This window comes from Aethina tumida, chromosome 2 (genome assembly GCF_024364675.1).
Source record: "Aethina tumida isolate Nest 87 chromosome 2, icAetTumi1.1, whole genome shotgun sequence".
NCBI lineage: Eukaryota > Metazoa > Arthropoda > Insecta > Coleoptera > Nitidulidae > Aethina > Aethina tumida.
In genome coordinates, this window is record NC_065436.1 from 23,016,166 (window position 1) to 23,038,836 (window position 22,671).

Below are 22,671 nucleotides of genomic sequence, written 5' to 3' on the forward strand. Positions count from 1 at the left end.
ATGGTTTTTATGTGGCATTTATTATAAACCTAACAAAGTTGAGATTTAGTCAAATAATATTCCTATCAAAGTTTTCCTCTAGAAAAATTTGTTTTATCAACATCAGAAATTTTTGGTAAGGTAACATTTCCACGCAATTGTAACATTTGGATGGCAATTCCAAAAGCCATGTTTAGAATTTTCTGTTAATTTTAATTATTTTCATTTAGTTTCACAGGATCATAAAAATAAAACGGTATAGGAAAAAAAAAATAATTCTATTTTGAAGATTGTCGGCCTTTAAAAAAATTTTATTATTATTATAATTTATAACGAAATGCTATGCTATGTGTTATATGTATATGAAATAATTTTGGATTCTATGTAAATAAATTATAATATACGGAACATTAAATCATGTGTACACATAAATAGACTAGCAAAAATATGTATACGTCTTATGATTTTCATTTAACTGTGCATGTTCAGCTACAGCAGAGTTTTCTGATTGTCCTTGGATGCAGTTTCGTTTGTGTTCTTTAATACCAGTCCCTATTGAACGTTTTGTGGTACTGATGTATATTTTCCCGTAAGAGCATGGTATGTGGTATATCATAAGATAAAATTCCAAGATATACAATTGGTTGCCTCGACAAATGGATATCACAAGAGAATGATCAGGGAAGCAATTGAAATACGTAAACACGGAAATTTCAACAGAAAAGAAGAAGCATTGAAGCTTGATAAAATATGGACACCAGTGCTTAAAAACACTAAAATAGCTGAGCAGATAAGAATAGCCAACGAACTGAACTAAATTTCTAGAACATCAGTTGTCTAAGTTGTCATTTAGTGGTCAATCAGATATCAAAGTGATACGAACAAAATCAGACCTCTGAAAATATAAATAATATAGATTTTGTTTAATAAATATTTTATGAAACACTTTAAAAAGCATAATTAGAAGAAACATTAATTGTTATAGGACTTTTATTGAAATAAATTTGTTAATTCTGTAGAGAGAAGCAGCCCAAAGTTAAATGAAATAAAATAAAGTATAATATTTCTTTATTTTTTTCTCCTTTACATTATGAGTAATTAATTAGTTCGTTTGTTTGAAATACAATACCGAGACTTCTGTGTTGGCCTTCCATAGTTATTTTCTTATTTTATCTCATTATTCCATATTTCTAGAATAGATACATCATTAATTAATTAGTTAAGGTTTTAAATAATATTTACATTGTTTCTCTTTATTATTGTTTTATATTTCTTTAATCACAAATATAGTATTCATGGTATTTGTTAAAGATTTTCTTAATATTATTATGTGTGTGTGCATTTTAAATGTATAAAATACGATGACGACTAAATTAAATTTTCAACCTTCAGTTTTTTGGACATCCATCAGTAAAATGCATAATTTTGTTCAATTTTTATATTAATAAGCCATGAAAATTAGTATGATGCAGGCATAGTTCAGTATTTTTATCATTTTTCTCCTGTTTATAAGTTTCTTAGGTTTAAAAAGGGCAAGACTTCCGTTTGTGGAAATTGCCATTCAAATAAACCAATCGGAGCACTGATTGTTCTACAGCATGGTTTGAATAAAATCGTGAATGTAAAGGTTTTTTATCAAGCGAAATTCCGACCTTTTGGACTTTTTTCAAGATCACCAATTTATGCTTGCACTTATTCCAACATGTCATCAAAAATTGAAATGACATAAAGAACGACAGCTTTTGGTTATGGAATGAAATGAGTTGAACTTCAATGATGAGTGACAATATTCTTTGGACATACATGATGGTGAGGTATGTGTCAGAAGGTACCTATTACAGTATTATTTTGGAGTATTCCCAAAATTTCGATGTAAATTTGGCTTGACTGTACTCGAGTTGAACATCACAGATAATACACTTTCAGCCACCTTTTTACACACGTAAGTGTCAAGTAAAGACCAGAGTGGAAGTCTAACCTAATATCAATTTAAAATGATGATCAAAATAAATATATTCAAGATTACTACTGTTTATTATCCCAAACTGTACACGAAAAACCAATGGAATCTTACTACTGGATGTGTTTTATTTTGTTACTGGGAATATTATATAACAAAACTAAACAATTTTTTGTTTGTTTTTCTTACATATATACATGACCTCAAATTTAAATTTCATGTGAAATGAAATTTATGTATAGTAAATTAATAAAAAAAATGCCAAATAGTTTTTTTTTTCAATAATTAATTATCAAAACTAATCAAATACTGGACGTGTTCTATTATATATAATTATTTTCATCATCTATATTAGAAAGGCCTTGTATATGGTATACAATAATCAAAGTAAAGATCAAACTGAAAGTCAGTTTTGAGAAATATAATACAAAAGGAGATGGATAATCTACGAACCTTGCATGGCAGTAAACTTTTCGGCGAGCCACATCTCTTCTTCCCGCGTTAGGGTGAAGTTCATCCAGGCGTTTTCAATGTCGGTGAGCAGCTGCAACATCCAGCGCGGGTCTAGCGGGTGCTTGAGATAAACACGGGCCGCGGCTACGAAACGGGCGACGGCAGTCTGCAGTTCAGTCAGATCGCCTACAACAAAGTTTTATCTTCGAATTAACGTCTATAAAAAGAACTATCCCGTCCATGAGCTCTTTGGAGAGTTTTTATTCAGGATAATTAGATTTCTTATAATTTGTGTTTATAAAAAAACCCTTGAAAATGTCAAATTTAATAAAGAATTTCTTAAAAATAAATTTCTTAATAATAAAATTATTATTGTAATTGAATAACAATCTTCCAAAGAAGTTGAAGTAATTAAAACTTGTATTGAACTAACATATGGAACCATATTAATCACGCTATGTCTACAGTCACGCTCTAATTAGAAAACTTTCTTTTAATTACAACTAGGAACCACCTTTACAAAAGCTATTTTATTTAAAGCACTAATGACCAAGAATGTAATAACCACTGTAATAATATTTTGGATACAATTTGCTTCATTGTTCATTAACACAATTAGATTTAAGTGACAAAATAAGTATGTCAGGATATACCGCTTCCACGTCATAATAAGATAAAAACGGCTATAGATCAATCAAAATTGCTGGAAGCCCCCGATATAAAAGACAACATTTCAAATTGAAATTGAGTATGCGATTCGAACCTTGAACAGCGTGCTGATGGAGAATAGTCAGGGCAGGTCCTGGCAGATCACCGTTCCACGTCCACGTTTCGCGGCCCCAGTTCCTCAGTTCATAGTCTACGAAATTAGCATACAAATTCTCGTGTTGTATGAGCTCCGTCCAATTATCCTCTTCCGAAACGCCTCTGTTTTCCCGCGTCGAGAGCCACATTTTCAACCGTATCCGTCCCTGGAATAATAAATAATTCGGTTTTATGCACTATGAATGGTGCTAGCTAATTAATGAGATTACTCTGGCGATTACTTGAAAACTCGCACTGTAAATATTATTCTTAGAAATAGGTTGTTGGGATTTTAAATACAATAATTATAGTGATAGTGGGATATTAATTTAACAAAAGCGTGTTTGTATAAACTTTGAAATGAATATAAAAATGTATTTATTGAATTTTATAGACTGATAATGATTGTAACTTGTTTATAGTTCCAACTATACAAACAAAAAGAATAATAAATGTATCAATTTAAACATTACAAACAAAGAGCAAATTATTGTTTTTTACCGAAAACTGTTAACCTCTATCTGAATAAAATGTGTACATACGTTTGTCTCATAATTGAATATTTTTGGTATATAAATTGTCAAGTTGTATCGAACAAAAACTGCGTATTGAATTGTTACATTTCACGGAAATTAAACAGCTGGTGTGCATGTAAAGTCATGCATTTTTAATCGTAATCGCCCTTGAGATAATAAATAATTCACTGTTCTTTTTCTGAACAAAGAACGATAATTAGCGAAGTTACCGGGTATTAGTCATTATTACAGAGTAAAAAAAGTAATTAGTGAAAAAGGGACTTTACGAAATAAGTACGACGAACAGAAAATGTTCATTATTCATTTTAATAAAATCTAATGATAACAGATTATGCAAGAATATTTAAGGAAATGACTTTTGAATATTAAATGGATGTATATCTTTAGATTGCGAAAAATATATTTCCAGAATTTAATTATTACTTGGTAAACTTGTTTTATTTAGACAAATTTTAAAATAATTTGATAGAAATTATAGATGAGAATACATTTATTGAAAATATTTTGATTTGTGTTTTTTAAACACGAGGAAAAATAATGATAAAACATATTTAGAAATATATAGGCAAGTGTCTTTTGAATCTTAAACAATAAAGAAAAATATTTATTTGTATGTCTTAATATTTTATAAAAAATATTTTCAATCATTTCTTAATAAAATTATATTTATTATAATTAAACTTTATTGCGATAGTTCCACTAAAAATATTACATTTTTTAAAGATGGGCAAATGTCGATATAGTTTTGTAGAAATTATAAATGGATCAACAAACCTGAACGGAACTTCTTTGAGACCTCGCCTCCAATTTGAACCAGCCTTCCAATCCAGTCGATGGAATGTCGGACAAAGGAATGGTGACGCAGCCCAAAAAATCATCCTGCGAACTTTGTCTAGCCGATTGACAGACCTGTTTGAAGAATCTGCCGAGACCACGAACACCCCGAACTTCGTTCAATTTACTGACCGCTTCCAGCACTGAGCTTTCATCGTCGTGGTCCCAAATGTCCAAATGGAGGGAATCGCTGTTTATGTCGTCGATGTCGCTGAAACAAAAACAAAAGAAAGTTTATAAATGCCATTTTTTGACGTTGTCACGGTCAGTGACAAAATAAAGCTAAATTATTCACAGTATTTTATAAATCTTGATGTAAATTCTTAGTACAGGCATGGATAACGGACGTTGTTATTCGAGAAAACGAAAGTATCCGAACCTCGCCACCCTGAGGGCCATGACGGCGGTTCTGGAGGCAGTAAGTTTCCTGCAGGAGGCCGGTTTTCCTTCGACCGTGAAATCCATAAAGAGGTGCATTCAGTTTAAGAAAACGCAGAAACAGGCCGAAAAGTATGTTCCGTTGGTCCAGTCGTTGCTTAACGTCGGTCACGATGCCGGATTGTTCAGACAATACAGGGGGAACTTTCGCTTTGTTAAACTCAATTCGAATAAGAACAAGACGTCGAGGAATCGGACCAAACGGGAGGAGATCGTTCAGCCGGACGGTACCAACATAGTCGATTATTACGATTCGAAAGGTTATATTCAGCAAATTAGAGTTCCAGGTTATGTAAATATTTGAATTTACATTCTATGTCATTATTAAGTCCTTTTGAGGTTGAAAAATAAATTGCTTAATTTTATGAATATCTTTTTAATCAGAGAGAAATATGAGGAGTAATTTAGAAAGTGATTCTCAAAGTTTCAATTTTCATTAAGTTTCGAGAAATAAGTTCAAAATTCTAAACAAAATTATATACTGGTCATCAATTCCTTTTAGGTCAAAAAGATAAATTTGTGTTTTGAAGTTTGTGTATAGTTTTTCAAGCGAAAACTTGCGATAAATCATGGCATTGACATATTACCACATTGGATTTTTTCAGTTTCCTGAGTAACAGAATCTTGATCGGTCACATTTAAACTAGAGGAAATGGGAAAATAACACAATTACTTTTGCCTCTTTTGTGTAATCTATCATTTATATATTTTATAAGAGTTATTTTTCTTGATATTTTTCATTATATAAAATGATTCATTACGTTTATAGTTAAATGAATAGAAAATTGTAATGTGATGTAAAATTCCGAACAATTAAAATTAAAAGCAAACAAGAATTTCTTTAAACCATACAGTAGCAGTGTCAACAAATTTCTGTTGACACATTACGAAGTCTGGTAGATTATATGCCTAAAAGATGTCAAGGAATGATAGAAGCCAAAGATTACGCAACAAAATATTTATGAATATTAACAAAATATTTAATACTTTTTTCCAGACATTAAGTAATATTTGTAATAAGTAAATTCCATACTACACCACTGTATATACTTATATATATATGGCTTTGAAATATATTTTTTTATTAAAAACGATTAGAATTTTTCTTTATTGTCATTTACGTTCCATTTGTTTTATAAGAGATGAGACTAATATAAAAGAATGGAAACGAGAAACAAAATAGGTGTTATCTTCACTTAAAAATATTTTATTTCAAAGCCCCTTTAAAAGCTTGTTAAGTTTCGGATTAGCATTTTGGCGTCATTTTCATTTTCTTAATAAAAAACAGTAGAAATATAAAACATCTCTAACTCTCCCACTTTAATTAAATCCCCTTAAGCAATGTTATAACTGTACCTCGAATTAGCATCTAGATTTTGTCTAATTTGCTTGTCGCCTAATTCAGAAGAAATAAACAAATCTGTTTCGTTAATTGTTTCACTTATAACGTTGTTTATGGAATACAAATAACGGTAATGGACGCATAAATCGAATTTAATTTCTGAAATTAACCTTTACTCGGCAGTTTAAATTTTAAAACCAGGCTTAACATTAAATTGCGTATATAATTCGAAACTTTTAATAAACATTTATACCCCCAATTTTCTCCAATAAAATTCAATAGATTGGAGAGAATAAATAAAACCGTTAACGCTGAAAAATTGGTTCGCGAAAGTAATAAGCTAAAAAAATAAAATTAAACTGGAGCAAAAACACACCGCCCAACCTGCATAATTTTATTTCGGCGTAACAATATTTGCTTCCTATAATTATGATTTGTGAGGCTTTAAAACGAATTGAAGGAGAACAAATAATAATGTAGCGGGACCGGCGGATTCTGGATACGTGGAGGCGAGTTTGATTACGTTTTCTTTTACACGGAATATGTTCCATTTCGCTGGATTTAATATTAAATATTTACTTGACAAAAGGCCCGGCTTAAAGCGGAAAGTGCTACTACGAACTGCTTTGTTATCTTATTTACTAGTCTTTCAATTATTATTATGTGTTTTTTTTTTGTTGTAATTAATTGGAATTCTTTCTTTATTAGTCTTCATTCATATTAAAGTAATGTAATAAGTGTGGAATGTAATAAATATAAATTAATTATAGTAAAAGCTTATTATCAAATGTTTTAAAAATGTTGAAATTCATAATTAAAAATTTTAAAATTTCCAATATTGATAAAAAGGAATACTGGAGAAAACATTTTTATAATTATTTTCAAAAAAACATTTTAATGAGTACGTAATTTAAAAAAATGGCGAAGGATCTGTACAAATATGGCGAATGCTCTAGAATTATTTATAATAATAATGCTTTAAAATATTAAAATTCATAATTAAAAATTTGGAAGTTTCAAATCTTGATAAAAGGGAATAATGGCGAAAACATTACAAAACAACAACAGTACATAGTTTAGAAAATGACGAAGGGTAATACAAATATATTGATTAGCTTTTTACTTTATATTAAAATATTCTAAAGTTATTAAAGTTGTTTAAAAATGATAATTATCAATGTAAATGACAATTTTTATAAAAAATTGACATAATTAAAGTTTATTATAACAAACTGCATTCATTAATTTCAGTCTCATATATGAGATAATTGTAAAAACATATTTTTATATTTATAATATTTCATTACCAAATAATCGTTCAAACCACATTATAGTTATTTATAATAGAACAGAGAATGGAAAACACTATTTTTATAATTAAAACCTAAAAATATTAAATATTAATAAAAGTTAATAATTCTAAAAATTATAGTGTGATATAAAAAGAAAGTTCTTAGTTAAAAAATAAAAAGAAAGAATCCAAATATAAATAAAATATTTTAATTTATGTTTTATTATTTTACGTTAAATCTTAAAAAGTTATTTGAAAATGGTTTTTGTAAATGACAATTTCCATCGAAATATTTAATCAATGCAGTTATAGTTATTTGTAATAAAATAATATATTTCCATATATTATACTATAAAAATGACAAATGAGTTACACAGAAATATTGAACTGAGAACAATAGTGTAAAACATATTATAATTATTTATATTAAAACATTTTACTTTCCAGTTTAAAAAATGGCGAAGGGACTTACAAAAATGGTGGATGTTCCGCCTATACCTACACTTATGTTTTAAATTGAATTTCATATTATAATTTTTAAAATTTAATTAAAAATGTTGAATGGAAAACATTATTAAAAATTGAAAAATTGGATTTACAAATATGATGCACGTTTTTCAATTATTTCCATTCACGTTTTTAATTTCAAGTTTTTTAATAATAGTGATTGTAAATGACATTTTTCATAGAAAATAGACTATTAAAAATTTAATAAATGAGAATAATATTCATTATTATAAAATTATTAATAATATTTTATTAATACCTGTAAAAATAATTCTTATTTAATTATTTTATAAAAATTAAGACTTTCTTGTGTAACTGAACTTCTGAGATATTTATATAAGCATCATTTAAGTAAACGATACTGAATCTTATTACATTCTTATTGTGTTAAAGGATAAATTAATAGTTTTTAGAAAGAAGCAACTTGAAAATAAATGTAACATAAAAAGTTAAACTTGATGGACTCGGTATTACGTCTAGTACGCATTACGTGTCGCAACTTGCAATATTAATTACAGTCAACAGCCAAAGGTATTAATTTACACGCTAAAAAGTTGGATCCATTAATTAACATTGAATTAATTGTATGTTTAGACTAACACGTTGAAAACATTTTGTTAAGCAAATTATCCGGCAGCTTTATTTACTAACAACTACGTATAATATTTCGATTTACCCAGTTAATTTGAACCTTTTGATTTCGGTAATACGTAGTTTCCGAACTAAAACTTTGACGGTTCACAGTATGTGTCGGTGCCATATTAGTTACCATGTAAACGGAAATAAAACCGCTTTCATTTTGCTTCGTATGCCTCCATGCAAGCTAACAACAAATAAACGACGAAAGTTAACAAACTTACACTAGGTGAAACTGCACAAAACACTTGACAATATAAACTCCGACCACCCTTAATTAAAAGCAAACTAATTTTCCTCACCGCCGAGATTACACCAATTAGCGACGACAATGAAATGTTATACATGAATCAAGTTGATTTAATACTTGATAATTATTTGCGATTCGGAATTAAGGAGAATCTACTATTTGGTTAGGTCATGCCCAGTTTATTAGTCTGTCCGTTTGTTTATGGGGCAATAAACTTGTATTTTTGCGTCCCATTTCTTGGTGTGGGGTAGGAAACAAAATAAACATACTATGTAACAGAATTATAAATGGGTCGAAGGATTATTGTCTTCACATAAATAATTTTTTTATTATACCACTATACGGTGATTAATTAATTCGTTTCGTTTTTAAATTTTAATAGATAATTCGTTTAATTATATGGTTGATTTGTGCGTGACTGGTGCGTAATTGGTACTTAATTGGTACTTAATTGGTACATGATTGTTACGTGATTGGTGCATGACTTTTGTATGATTGGTGCGTGATTGGTACATGATTGGTGAATGATTGCACATTTCTACATTTGCCACATTCTTCACACGTTTAAACTAAAATATCCTAGAAACGGTTGTGAATTAATCAATGGCACTTCTATATCAAACACGATTGGCCCAAAGGTTACGAAAATATTAGAAAAAAAATTAAAACTTGATAATTCTAAATTTTTATGCTAAACTATTTGCAGGCCTCTGTTTAGTTTTGGAAAAGTTTCTTTTTAATTTTTTGGGTCTGAAATGACTGTGTAATCTTGTACACTAGGCTCAGTTTATAGGTTTATGCATGATTCGTGCATGATTGGTGGGTGATTGATGCGTGACGGGTGCATGATTTGTGTGTAACTCGTGCGTGGTTTGTTGTATATTTGCTATTTTTTTAATCGCAGACAATAAAATTTTCATTGTTTACCCTATTTTGGTCTGTCAGGGCCTTAAATGTTTGTAATTGAATAAACTACCAAGTAAAAATGTAAAGTGTTGAAAAAGGTCAATGGAGTTTCAAATATAAGTAAATTTTAAACACACTTGAATAATTGTTCTAATTTTTATCAACAAATTCAATATAAGTATCAGTAATTCGGAATTTATAAGATAATTCTTTCCATCGGATTTTGTTATAATTGATATGTTGCATATATGTTTGTATTTGATCAGATTTCATCAAATTTCTTGTACTGGTTTTACCAAACTACCAAGTATAGATGTCACATAATTTCTTGTAAATATTTTCATCGATTTTCTTGAGATTTGAGTTATATGTATAGATTTTTCTGGATTTTTAATTTATCTTCTTCATATTTAATTTCATTTTATAGTTTCTCAAATGTTTAATGGTTTTGTCAAAATGATTAATAATAAGTAAGTAATTATTTATTTTTAACAATTTAATTTGTTTTTTTTTGTCATTGTTTTATTATCGACTGAATTTACACAAAGTTTACGAGTTTTTTTCTATTTATATTATCATTTTTTTTTGGAATTTCACTCGTTAAAAGTTCTGAACAAATTTTTCTTGAGTTTGCATTTGAAATTAGTCTCATAATTTTCATACTTTTGAACTCAACAATATCAAGAGTTTTTCTTTCGATTACTCTCATATTTTATTACAAGTTAATATTAATAAGTAAAATTGAATAAAAAATCAATAAATTTTAAGCACTGAAACTGTTTTAAAAGTAAATAATGAATAATTTAGTCCTGATATTTCACGTCGAAACCGCATAGCGATACAATTTAATAACGGCAACCGAACGACGACCTTTCATCAACGAACAACCTTTCGGCTTTCAACTTTCCGGCTTCCAGCAGCCTGTACACGACACTTGAATGTCCAATAACCCGACGGCGATACAATGCACGACGGCAGATAAGTAGATTTAAACACTTCCAACTCGAGAACAACGAGAACATAACCCATTGTCTTCCTCCGAGAACCTTTGACTTGAATAATTTGCGACTTGATTACGAAAATATCAGTACAAAAGCACTTTTTTACATTTTAGATAAGGTTAATAAAACGCGATTACTGCGAGTGAATGTTCTTCTTCAATTTTATAAAAACGTGCTACTATGTATGAAACGAAACAGAGAGATTTTTATAAAGGGGATGCAAGCGCCACAGTTTTTGTTCTCTAACAGAACATCAGGTTGTAATTATCCCCAATCATACTTGTACGGTTTCACGTAATTGTTGGAAGTTTCCCGAGATCGGTGTTACAGACAATGTAGTTCGTAAGTCGTCGAGCTTCAATTAAATTGTCGCTGGCTCTTTTGAATCTTGTGTGCTCACAATATTACTCTTTTTTATTACTTTTGGTTTCTGTGTTTTAATAGATATAGCAAAGACCCTTTCAGATATATTTTGAATATTTGAAACACGTCCCAAATGTTATTAAAATACAAAAGAATATCTAGAATTATCCAATCTTTATCATCATGAATAAAAAACGACCTTACGTACATTTAGCCTTCCTTTATTTAGAATCAAGTAGCATATTTTTAATAATTTCTAAACATATTTTTTTCATTGATTTCGGTAGCTTTTCAATATAATCGTTTGATATTTCTTTCCATTGATTTTGAACTGGAGTATTGACAAATTTGACACACTTTTTGCATGGATTTTCCAATTAATTTTATCCTAAAGGTTATCAATTGGATTAAGTTCTGGGTTATGTGCTGGCCAAGCTCCATGTACTTCTTAGGAAGCGAACCAATCTTTAACTAATTTAGATGTGTATTTCGCATCGTTATCGTGCTCGAAGGTCCATCTTAAACTCATGTTATTTTCAGCAAATGGAATCATGTTATTCTCCAGAATGTCATGACGAAACGATCCATTATCGTGCCTATTTTAACCAGCGGGTCCATGCCGAATTCAGAAAAATATTCCCAAATCATAAAGCCCCCTCAACCATCCTTCACAGTGTCTAGTTTATTACCTGTCCACAACTTTATTAGTCTCGAGTTTCCTATCAATTTTGGAAATCAATCGATAATCAATCGTTTAATTTGTATCGATAAATGGACACCTCTAGACATTTTTAGCTTTAAGAAACGATGTTAGGCGCAGAAATAAATTATAAAATCAACTTTCTTGAATATACGGTTTGGTTGCGTTACTCGAACTAAAAAGTTATAAAAACTATGTAAATAATTACAGAAGAGAGATACAAAATTAATTTAAATTAAAAAGAATCATTCTTTTAATAAAATAATTATGTTTTTAATTTGATAATATATATTTGTTTCTCTCACACATATATTTCTCGAAATAACAGTTTATTAAAAGGAATCATTAATACAGTGGTATATCAAGAATACTCTAATCAGAAATGTAACTGAAAATAATGAAGATATGAAACTCATTTATACAGATATTTGAATATTTGAGTAATACTTGTATATTCAAAATTATAAAAACCTTTTAATACATTTAATACATTTAATTTACCAAAATTCCCAGCGAATATAAATAATCAGTTTAAATACATTAATGCAACATTTATTTTTTATACTCATGTTGGATGAAATATTTGACGTATTCCCCATGAAAAAAACACCATTTCACATTAAATCACGAGAGCAAATGTCGTTTTTTCCCCAACGTCCCGTCCAGTTTATTCAGCGACGCAACGCGCTTGCCGTCTGTTTACTTACAATCTGAACTTCTCGTTCCATTTCGGATTGAGTGTGTGGGGCTTGACCGACGTGGCCCTTATGAACTTGGCAGGTAGAGCGCCGCCGATGCTGTCTCGCTGCTCCCTGGGGCGGCCGTCCTTCCGCTTAAAGCTGAGCTTGAAGCTGTGGTGCTTACGCAGCTTCTCGCCATGGTTGCCCTGACTGGCGTCCAGGCCGGTGGGCATGCACGCATCGGACAGGGTGCGATTCGGTGTCAGCGGTTGAGGCTGGGGGGACGACGGAGCCACCGTCTGCATGGGTTGGATGCCCAGCATGCAGTAGGGGTCACTGAAACCTGAAAAAAATAATTTAGATTTTCATTAGAAACTGCTGGAGAATAGTTTTCTTGAGTCTACACGATTTACATGCGAGACACGTATGGAAACCGTTGGGGACCAAGTTTCAAGTTAAAGGTTGTTTACCCTAGTTCATAACAGTTAATTGGACGACGTTGTCTGGAACGTTTTCCGTCTACCTCTCGGAGCCAGATTAAATGGTGTGAAACAACAGTTGTGGCACCTATTAACACAGCATATGCTACTGTCCTAATTAATCTGTTCTAGGCTAGTTTATCAAGTTTTTGTTTACTGGATTTTGTGGTATGTAGCTGAGAGTTAATGTTGTCATGGTTTAGGGGATAACCAGTATATTTTTGTTGAGAATTATTCTTAAATTAAGGTAAATTTTTGGTATTGATAAAAAATTTACTGCAGAAAAGTATATTCAAGTTATTGGGCCCTAATATTCAGCTCTTAATGAACAAAAAATTAAAAAGGGTAAATCAAAAGACGTTTTTCCAAAAGATATTATGGAACATTACCAAACATATCAAACATGAAATGAAATATAAAACTTCAAAAACGATATTGTGAATTTCTTTGAGATCAAAAATATTAAGTAAAATTTCCAATAAACAAGTAATTGAACAGACTCTTGACTGATCCTTGACAGACTGAAAAGAATTATTGCTGTAACCAGTAATGTGTCTACTAGCCTAGCCTACCTTAATTTGCTCGTTTCAATTGGTTATAAGTTTTATTGGTTCATGATCTATACCTTGATCATTTTTTTTTCGTTCATGACAGTATAATCAATAATAATGGAAATGATTCTCAAATTGAAATACTGCAGAATTGAATAATTGCAACAGTGCACCCTACTTTTATGAAAAAACAAAAGAGAAATAATCAAAAGAAGTTCTTCCAAATTAATTAGAAAAAGCTAATAGACATATTAACAATGAATTAAAATGCAAAGCAACAAAAAGTGGCAAAACTTTGTTGAAAACAAAAACTAAACTTCAATAATCCAATAAACAAGTAATTACTTGCTATTTCAATTGGAAGGATTTACCAAAAACACTTTATGTGATCTCTCCAACCTATTTAAGAGGTGACTAAGAACGGTTGCAACATCTATTAATGTGTCTACCAATTCGCCCCAATTAGTCTGTTACGGTTAGTTACAGGTTTCATTAGTTCATAATCTGCGTATTTTAGGATATTGCAGAACTCTCACGATATAATATAACACAAACTACTTCATAATTTGTATCGTAATCAATAAAATATATTTAATATGACATATTAATCCTCAAAACAAAGAAAACAAAAAAAAAACAGATAATATAATTGTTCCTTGAAATCAACATATATAATTGAAACCGAATTCACCTGAACCTCAAAAACTTTACAAATCCATAAGGTACATGGTTTTAGACTATGGTGAATATCGTCATGACTTGCAGAAGAGAAAACTGTGAACATTGATGATGGAAATTATTTTTAAATTAAGATACACCTTGATATTGATACAAAAGACTCTTTACGATCAAAAATGAATAAAAGAATATCAAAAGAAGTTCTTCCAAACTACATTTGAACAAGCCAATGAACATATTAACTATGAATTAAAATGAAAGGCGCCAAAAAGTATCTAGTAAACTGTGATGATATCAAAAATATTAAAGTAAACTCTGTCATTCAATAAACAAATAATTACTTGTAATTTCAATTTTAAGGAGTTGCCTAAAACCCTTTTATGTGATCCCTGACAACCGAATTAAGAGGAGCATAAGAACAATTGCACCAGCAATTAATGTGTCTACTAACCCGACCTAATTAGCCTGTTTCAGTTGTCTACAGACTTCATTGGTTCATGATCCGTAAATTTCAGGATATTCTAGAGCTTTCAAGACATAATTTAGCAACATTTTTCAATAAGAGCTTGGCTTTTTCACATATTATGTATATCAAAGTAAATTTAAATATATTTAATATAACATATACGAAATATGTTGAATTAAAGTTTAAAATAAGGAAAGAGAAAAAGAGTATCTAGTTATTTATATAGTTAACAAGAAGAACTTTGTAAATCCACACAGTAAATCGTTCCACTTTATGGTCAATATTGATACATGATTTATAAAAGAGAAAATCTTGAGGATAAATGAAGATACATCTTGGTATTGACATAACATATTGCAAAATTAAAGTTGAATCCATGTAACTCTCAACAGCTGTTCTCCCTTCTTTACGAATAGAAAAAAGAAAATCAAAAGAATTTCTTCCAAAATAATTAGAAGCCAATAAACATATCGACAATGAATTAAAATGTAAAACATTAAAAAGTATCTAGCAAACTTTGATGAGATAAAAAGTATTAAACTAAACTCTGTCATTTAATCAACAAATAATTACTTGTAATTTCAATTTTAAGGAGTTGCTTAAAACCCTTTTATGTGATCCCTGACAAGCGAATTAAGAGGAGCTTAAGAACAATTGCACCAGCAATTAATGTGTCTACTAACCCGACCTAATTAGCCTATTTCAGTTGTCAACTGATTTCATTGGTTTATGATCCGCAAATTTCAGGATATTCTAGAGCTTTCAAGACATAATTTAGCAATATTATTCAATAAAAACTTGGCTTTTTCACATATTATGTATATCGAAGTAAATTTAAATATATCTAATATAACATATATGAAATATATTAAATTAAAGTTTAAAATAAGGAAAGAGAAAAAGAGTATCTAGTTATTTACATAGTTAACAAGAAGAACTTTGTAAATTCACACAGTAAATCGTTCCACTTTATGGTCAATATTGATACATGATTTATAGAAGAGAGAAAAAAAATGAAGATACATTAAAAATGAAGCAAAATTAAAGTTGAATCCATGTAACTTTCAACAGCTATACTCCCTTCTTTATGATTAGAAAAAAAGAAAATCAAAAGAAGTTCTTCCAAAATAATTAGAAGCCAATAAACATATCGACAATGAATTAAAATGTAAAACATCAAAAAGTATCTGGCAAACTTTGATGAGATAAAAAGTATTAAAGTAATCCTCTATCATCCAATAAACAAGCAATTACTTGCAATTTCAATTGAAACGAATTGCCTAAAACCCTTCCATGTGATCCCCCCACAACCGAATTAAGAGGCGCCTAAGAACGATTGCACCAGCAATTATTAACCCGTCTTAATTAGCCTGTTTCAGTTGGTACAGGTTTCATTGGTTCATGATCCGTGCCTTTCAGGATATTGCAAAATTTTCAAAACTTAATTTCTGAACACAAATATATTTACTTTTCTTTCACCAATCACATTTTAATTATTATAATAATATGTAAATGTATTTTGCCTGTATGTTTAATTGTTTTTAAATAGAAATAATTGATAGTTGTTGTGTTAAATATTTAGACACAAAAAAAAACGAATTCCTATCTAGTGGTTACGTGAAAACGTATTCACAATACATTAGAAAATTCCATCACCATTTTAAAATCCCACACGAACTCAATGTGGATAGCTATCCATTTGCATAACAAAACTTTTAATATCGAAACACAACATAAAAAAAACATAATTTCACGATGTGCAGCATCAAATAGAACTTTATAAATTCACACGGTAGATGGTTTCTCTTTATGGTTCTTTCCGAACCATCTCGGCGTAAACTCCATTTGGCATCTGCCTTTATGCACGTAAACGTTGCGGCATACGGAAATATTTAATTTCAGAACGCGGTCGGAACTTTTCCATGCGCTGACTCCAATAAATGGATTGATGTCTGTTCGCTGTACATTTGTAAACAATTTAGCCAGCCAATGAGAAACTTCTGTTTGTACATTCCACTTTTGTTTGCAATGTGAACGCATATTTCCGTTATTTATCGACTAGGGTTATTGAAGGATTTTTTTGTTCCTGTGTTTGTGGACCGTAAATGTGGTCCAATTGTATGTACAAAGGCGATATTAAGGAGCCACATACGTGTAAAAGTGCATGTAAAAATAGGTAAATAAATATATTTTCTTGTTTACACAACTAGACCATTGCGCCTGGTATTATTTCTATTTGATTGTTTCATTCATGAATGGCGAAACAAACCAATTTAAAGTTTCCTTCGGCGAAAATATCCCGCATCCATATACAAATTGTGTACGGTGGAACATAATAAATTGGTTCACGGTGTGGGGACTTGAAATTACACGTGTAGAACGAATTCTCTTTCAATTTAATGTGAACGTAGCCGTGTTGGGGGTGTTTTGTTTAACCCAACGTGTGTGTGAGAGGCTTTTTGTCATTTTGTTCCATACAAAAGTTTATTTTACAGCAAATATGTGTTTTGAAATTAAAATTTTCAAATTTAAAACTGTTGTTTCTTATTTAAATCTAGATAAACAAAGTTTCCTGATTAACTGTGGTACACTAGTCCGAAGTTGAGTTCGTAATAAACAGCAAAAGCCATGCATGTTTCAAACAACGTTATGAACGAATGAGGAATTGCAATAAATGAGAATTTGATCCAGCACATAATATTAATAATGCGATACATATTAAACTTGCAAATACGGGTTGTATTTAATATGTTTCGTTTTAAATTGTTATGCAATTAATCTATTTTATTGGGCCTGGGATTCATTGAACTGGTGTTATTTGTATTAGTTTCTGCGTTATTAAATTTTATTATATTAATTAAAACATTTATTGAATAGCAAAATTAATTTATGTTTCATAATAGCCATTTTAATTGAAATATTTTTAAAATCAGGATACAAGACAAAGTATGTTAATAATTTTTATATTACATTCCAAAGTAAAATTTGTATGGAAATATTTTCCGCTTTCAAGTAGGAAGTTTCAAGTCCCAACAAATTTTATTAATATCTAACTTGCTCTGTTTACGATTTTAATAACGTTTAATAAATAGTGATTATAATTAAATATAAGCTAGTTCCTCCTAAAGTATTCCAGATTCCATTTAATTAAACCAATTTTATAAAATATTAAATATTTTAGTCATAACTATTTACTGCTGCTAAAACTACTAAATTCTTATTCTATAAAATATCTCTCTACTATTTTTCGAATATGCGACCACACTGTATTTCTTCAAGTTTCTTGAATTGCTGTGATTTAAATTTGTAAAATTTTTATATCTAATTTGGTTACAGAAGTGAAAATCGTGCTCCAACTTCTGCTCAAGATCGTTTCTTTTAGGCTTTTAAACTTTGAGACAACAGTTTGTGACTACATGAAGATTACAGTCTCAGTTAGAAAAGGTATAAGGGGCTCGAAGAAGTATTGAAACTATTCGACAACAACCTAGGGAAGATAATTTGTAAACCCGTGTTTCTGCTTGAGGCCCGACCTTAACCGTGGATCATCACAGAGCCCGGCTAAATTTTGTTAGAGAGCACGTCAATTGGGATTGGGAACGAATTCTGTTTACAGATGAATCTAAATTTTGCGATAGATGTATTCGTGTGCTTCGATAGCCAAATGAAAGATATGTTCAATGTAAGATCGTATATGCCACATTATTTGATGGGGGTTCAATTATGGTGTGTGGAAGCACTTTTTTAACAGGAGACCACCCACTTCGTGGTGGTAAATAATGAGAACCTTAATGCTGAGCGTTACCATTTGGACATTCTGAAAGAACATGTCGTGTAATATGCCCCATTTATAGGTACAATTTTTTTTAATGAGCATGATGAACTCACAGTCTAGAATTCAATTCAATAGAACATATATGGGACATTTTTGGGAGACATTTAAGGGATCATCCTAACCGTCCCAATAACTAAAATGATGTGGAACGTCTTCTACTCGAAGTTTGGGAGAATTTGTACCAGATTTTGAGTATGATTAGAAGATGTGAGATTGTTATAAGTAGTAGAGGTTAAATATTAATTTCAAATTTTTATTTTTTGCGTTAATTTCTTGGAGCAGAATATTTTAAAAAGTTGCTATAATTATGACCACCATTGTATATGAACAACAAATCACTGCGTCGTATCTTCATTAGAAAGTTTGTATTACTTTGTTTTTGTTTACTAATTTTTCTTAATTAAACTGGATATTAAAACACAGTTGCATGCTTTTAATAAGCTGTAAAATGACATCGAGACATTCATAACGTCTTAAGGCTTTGTGCATCTGACGCCGGATAAAAGTTTGGCCTTATTTAAGAATTAAAAAAATCATCCCGCAACGTCCCCCCATAAAAGTTTTTTAATTCTATAAAACTTTGAACTGTTTAAAAGTAATTAGCTCGAATAAGCTATAAAAATGAACGCAAACCCGAATTTCTAATGTTGGCACTAGACATAAGAATTGGCAAAAGAGGGATTATTAAGAATTTCCTTTGATTTGTCGTTTCGCAAATGGAACGTGCTTTTATGACGGAACGCCAGACACAACAAAGGCACGGAGTGGTAGAAAAATTGGACAAAGAGGAAACAATTATAATGCAATCCTTTTACCCTTTGATGACTTTCAATGGAGTGATTTTCACAATAAAATATTTATACCGGTTAACACTTCGACATGAGACTACCGGTATATAAAATTCAACAAGATAATGACATTAAAACGTTATTTGTTTGTTTTTCCGATGTTACGGCCTCATAAATTCGAGCCATTTCATCGGAACACTAACTTATTTATGACGTGGCATCTCGAATATAAAAGACAAATTCAACGCGGCATTACAAAACTGAATGTAAACCGTTTCGGATGACATTGCAGAGATTACGGGTTGATACACAAGATGCATATAAAGTTTGCAGGAAAATCCTCGAACTGTGTAGACAATAAAGCTTAGCGATGTTCGAGGTGAATTCTGTGCATGTGCGGCAACAACTTCCGCAAAATAAGAATGTTACAATAACAGGACGGTAAATTAGAATGTCAAAGATACTGTGAAATATTGTTTCAAGTTTATCCTCCACGCGCATCTTAATGACTTTTTGACGAATAAATTTGGTCTGGTTTTAACGGAATGCAAAACGAAATAATGCCGAGAGACGGCAGCATCGAGAGGGTAATTTACTATTTTCATAATTAACTCATAAACATGTGTTAAAGGGTAAAATATTAAGCCAATTATAAGTTTTATGGGGTTGAGGCAAACATGTTTCAAATTGGTAGATGTTAAGTTACCACATATGAATAATTAGATATTTTGAATTTAAAACTGGTAACATCCCTTGTAGCCAGGGTTAGCAACTTTTGTAATTAGAAATATTTGACAAGTGCAGATTAGAGACTTACCAGAGAAATCCATCAGATGTTTATGCGCCACTAAATTTCTTAGCTTTTTTCCCATTTTCTTAAATACAGGAGTGCTCATTATTATATCAACTTTTTAATATATTAAATATTTTAGCCATAATTTCACATTTATATGAACAGTTAAAATAATATTGATTTTCTATTGTTGTTTTATACTGCATCATAAAAAAGGTGGACACAAATATACTAACAAATTAAAAAAAAACATAATAATCATTTTAAAGAACAATATTATATATATATATATATATATATATATATATATATATATATATATATATATATATATATATATATATATATATATATATATATATATATTAGACTGTTTAAAAAGAAATCGAAAAGTTTTTCGGAGATAAATTATAGGAAATTGAATTCTGTACAAAAAATGTCATCTAAAATTTTCCCATAAAGTTGATGGTTGCGTCAAAAAATGAGAAAAATATCTAAATTTTAAATCAATCCAACTTTAATGTTAATAACTTTTGAAAAAATGAATATATCAAAAAACTGTAAGAGACATTTTTTGTAGAGCGTTAAATTTTCTATAAAAATTTGTTTTGATCATTTTGAAATATTATCTCTAACGAGAGTTAAAAAATTTCAAAATCCAAGAGAACACCGTTCCCGTGTTATTTAAACGGGAAATTAAAATTTACGATGCTGTAGATATGTATATCTACGTCTTGCTAGCCTTGAATTAAACAATAATTTGTAAATTCAGTACACATAATAAAATCGCTGTTAATCCACTTCATATTCGTTAACGTCTCGTGAGAACAAGACCTGGACAGAATCTTGATTGAATAGACCGAAAAACTATAAAGGAAAGGTCCATCCGATTTTCGTATACAACTTCGCTATAAAGTCCGTCCGGATTACCAAACTTTTCAGGTGGTGGAAATCTTACGAAACCAAGATGAATGATTTTGCAGACTGTCCGGAAAAGTAGTTCCGGAAAAATAAACTGCTCCATCTTTTAATGAACCGTGTTATAGAGGTTTCTGTTTAATTAGAAAATTGTCGTTGCACTGAAAATTAGCCGACCAATCGATATCTCACAGAGTGTTCGCTGTAATTAAATTCATGATACATATGCGAGCCAATCAAATCAATAATCCAACAGTTACACGACACATAAACACATATGCAAGAAACAAGTCAAACATGATAAATTTAACATCGTATAGCTCGAATAGTTAATAGTTTGCTAACAGTTAATCTCAACAACTACTTTCCATTTAGAGCAGCTCTCTAGCGTTATCAGCAAGCATACACACCAAATAGTATTTTCGTGGTTGGAAAAGAAGCTCTAAACAAACCACGGGAAACTTGTCGAAATACAAATTAAAGTACACCCAAAACAAAAAGTTTCAAAGTCAACATCAATTAACACAGATTTCACTTACGTTCGCTTCCTTGTGTCGAAACTACATAAATTAAAAACATTTAAATCAATATCTAAAAATAACAACAATAGCTGTGGTTCTGATAAATGTAAAACTAACGTATTAGTTTAGCGGCACAAGTTAATGACCAGAGCAAATGGAGTTTTATCGGTTCACTAAAAGCTTTTTGTAAAAAAAGAATGCTTAAAAGCTGTGTTATGTAACGAGCAATTGCTTCAAAATTGAACAACCCATCAAGCATTTTATTATTATTAGAAAATCGTTAGGGGTTATTCAGAACCATATTCTTACATTGTTTATATTGTTTTGTGCATGAAACAAGCAATGCTAACGTAATGTTTTCTTCTTGGCTGTAAGCAAATTGTTAACACAATTCTGGGGTAACAGATAGTAGTTGTGAAACTAGTGTCCTCAAATCAGGTATGCGAGTCATGAAGTTGCAATAAAATAATTCAAGTTCTTTTAGCAGTAAAATAGGCTTTGCAGAAAATCCTTATTTATGGCCGATTTGGACGTTTAGTGTTGGTTTGCTTGGATTGTCGCGATTTATTCACGCGAAATATACGAGGCGGTTTCCTTAACTATTTTCAACCAAAGCCTAATCTGACTTGAAATATATTTGTTGTCAACGTTTGCCTAATGAAAGTGTATGGTAGAATAACAAACAAATAGAAGGATGAAGGTGGAAAGTAATCTCAACTTTATTTTCATATATTTAAAAAAATATTGTAATTTATATTGTCTAGTGGACAACAAAAAATGTAATAACTGTTGAAGTTAAATTAAAAATTTTATTTTGTTAAAACTTCTGAAATACTTTTATAATTGGTTTTGTCGTTAATAAATATTCTTGGGTAATCCACCACTAATCCACGACCACCATATTGGCTGATATTTTCTCAACTTTTAGGTATTTTTTATCTATCACAAGTTTAGCTTTTTCT

General features: G+C 30.2%; 1 protein-coding gene across 1 annotated transcript in view; it reads right to left on the reverse strand.

Moving 5' to 3' along the window:
- LOC109596741 (BAI1-associated protein 3) overlaps nt 1–22,671 on the reverse strand; it is an 85,265-nt gene that overhangs the window by 9,597 nt on the left and 52,997 nt on the right. The window contains exons 8-11 of the mRNA XM_020012321.2: nt 12,708–13,023; nt 4,507–4,777; nt 3,156–3,363; nt 2,393–2,578 (exon numbers count right to left, since the gene is read on the reverse strand). Of these exons, the coding sequence (XP_019867880.1) occupies nt 2,393–2,578; nt 3,156–3,363; nt 4,507–4,777; nt 12,708–13,023 (981 nt within the window). The remainder of the gene's footprint in view (nt 1–2,392; nt 2,579–3,155; nt 3,364–4,506; nt 4,778–12,707; nt 13,024–22,671) is intronic.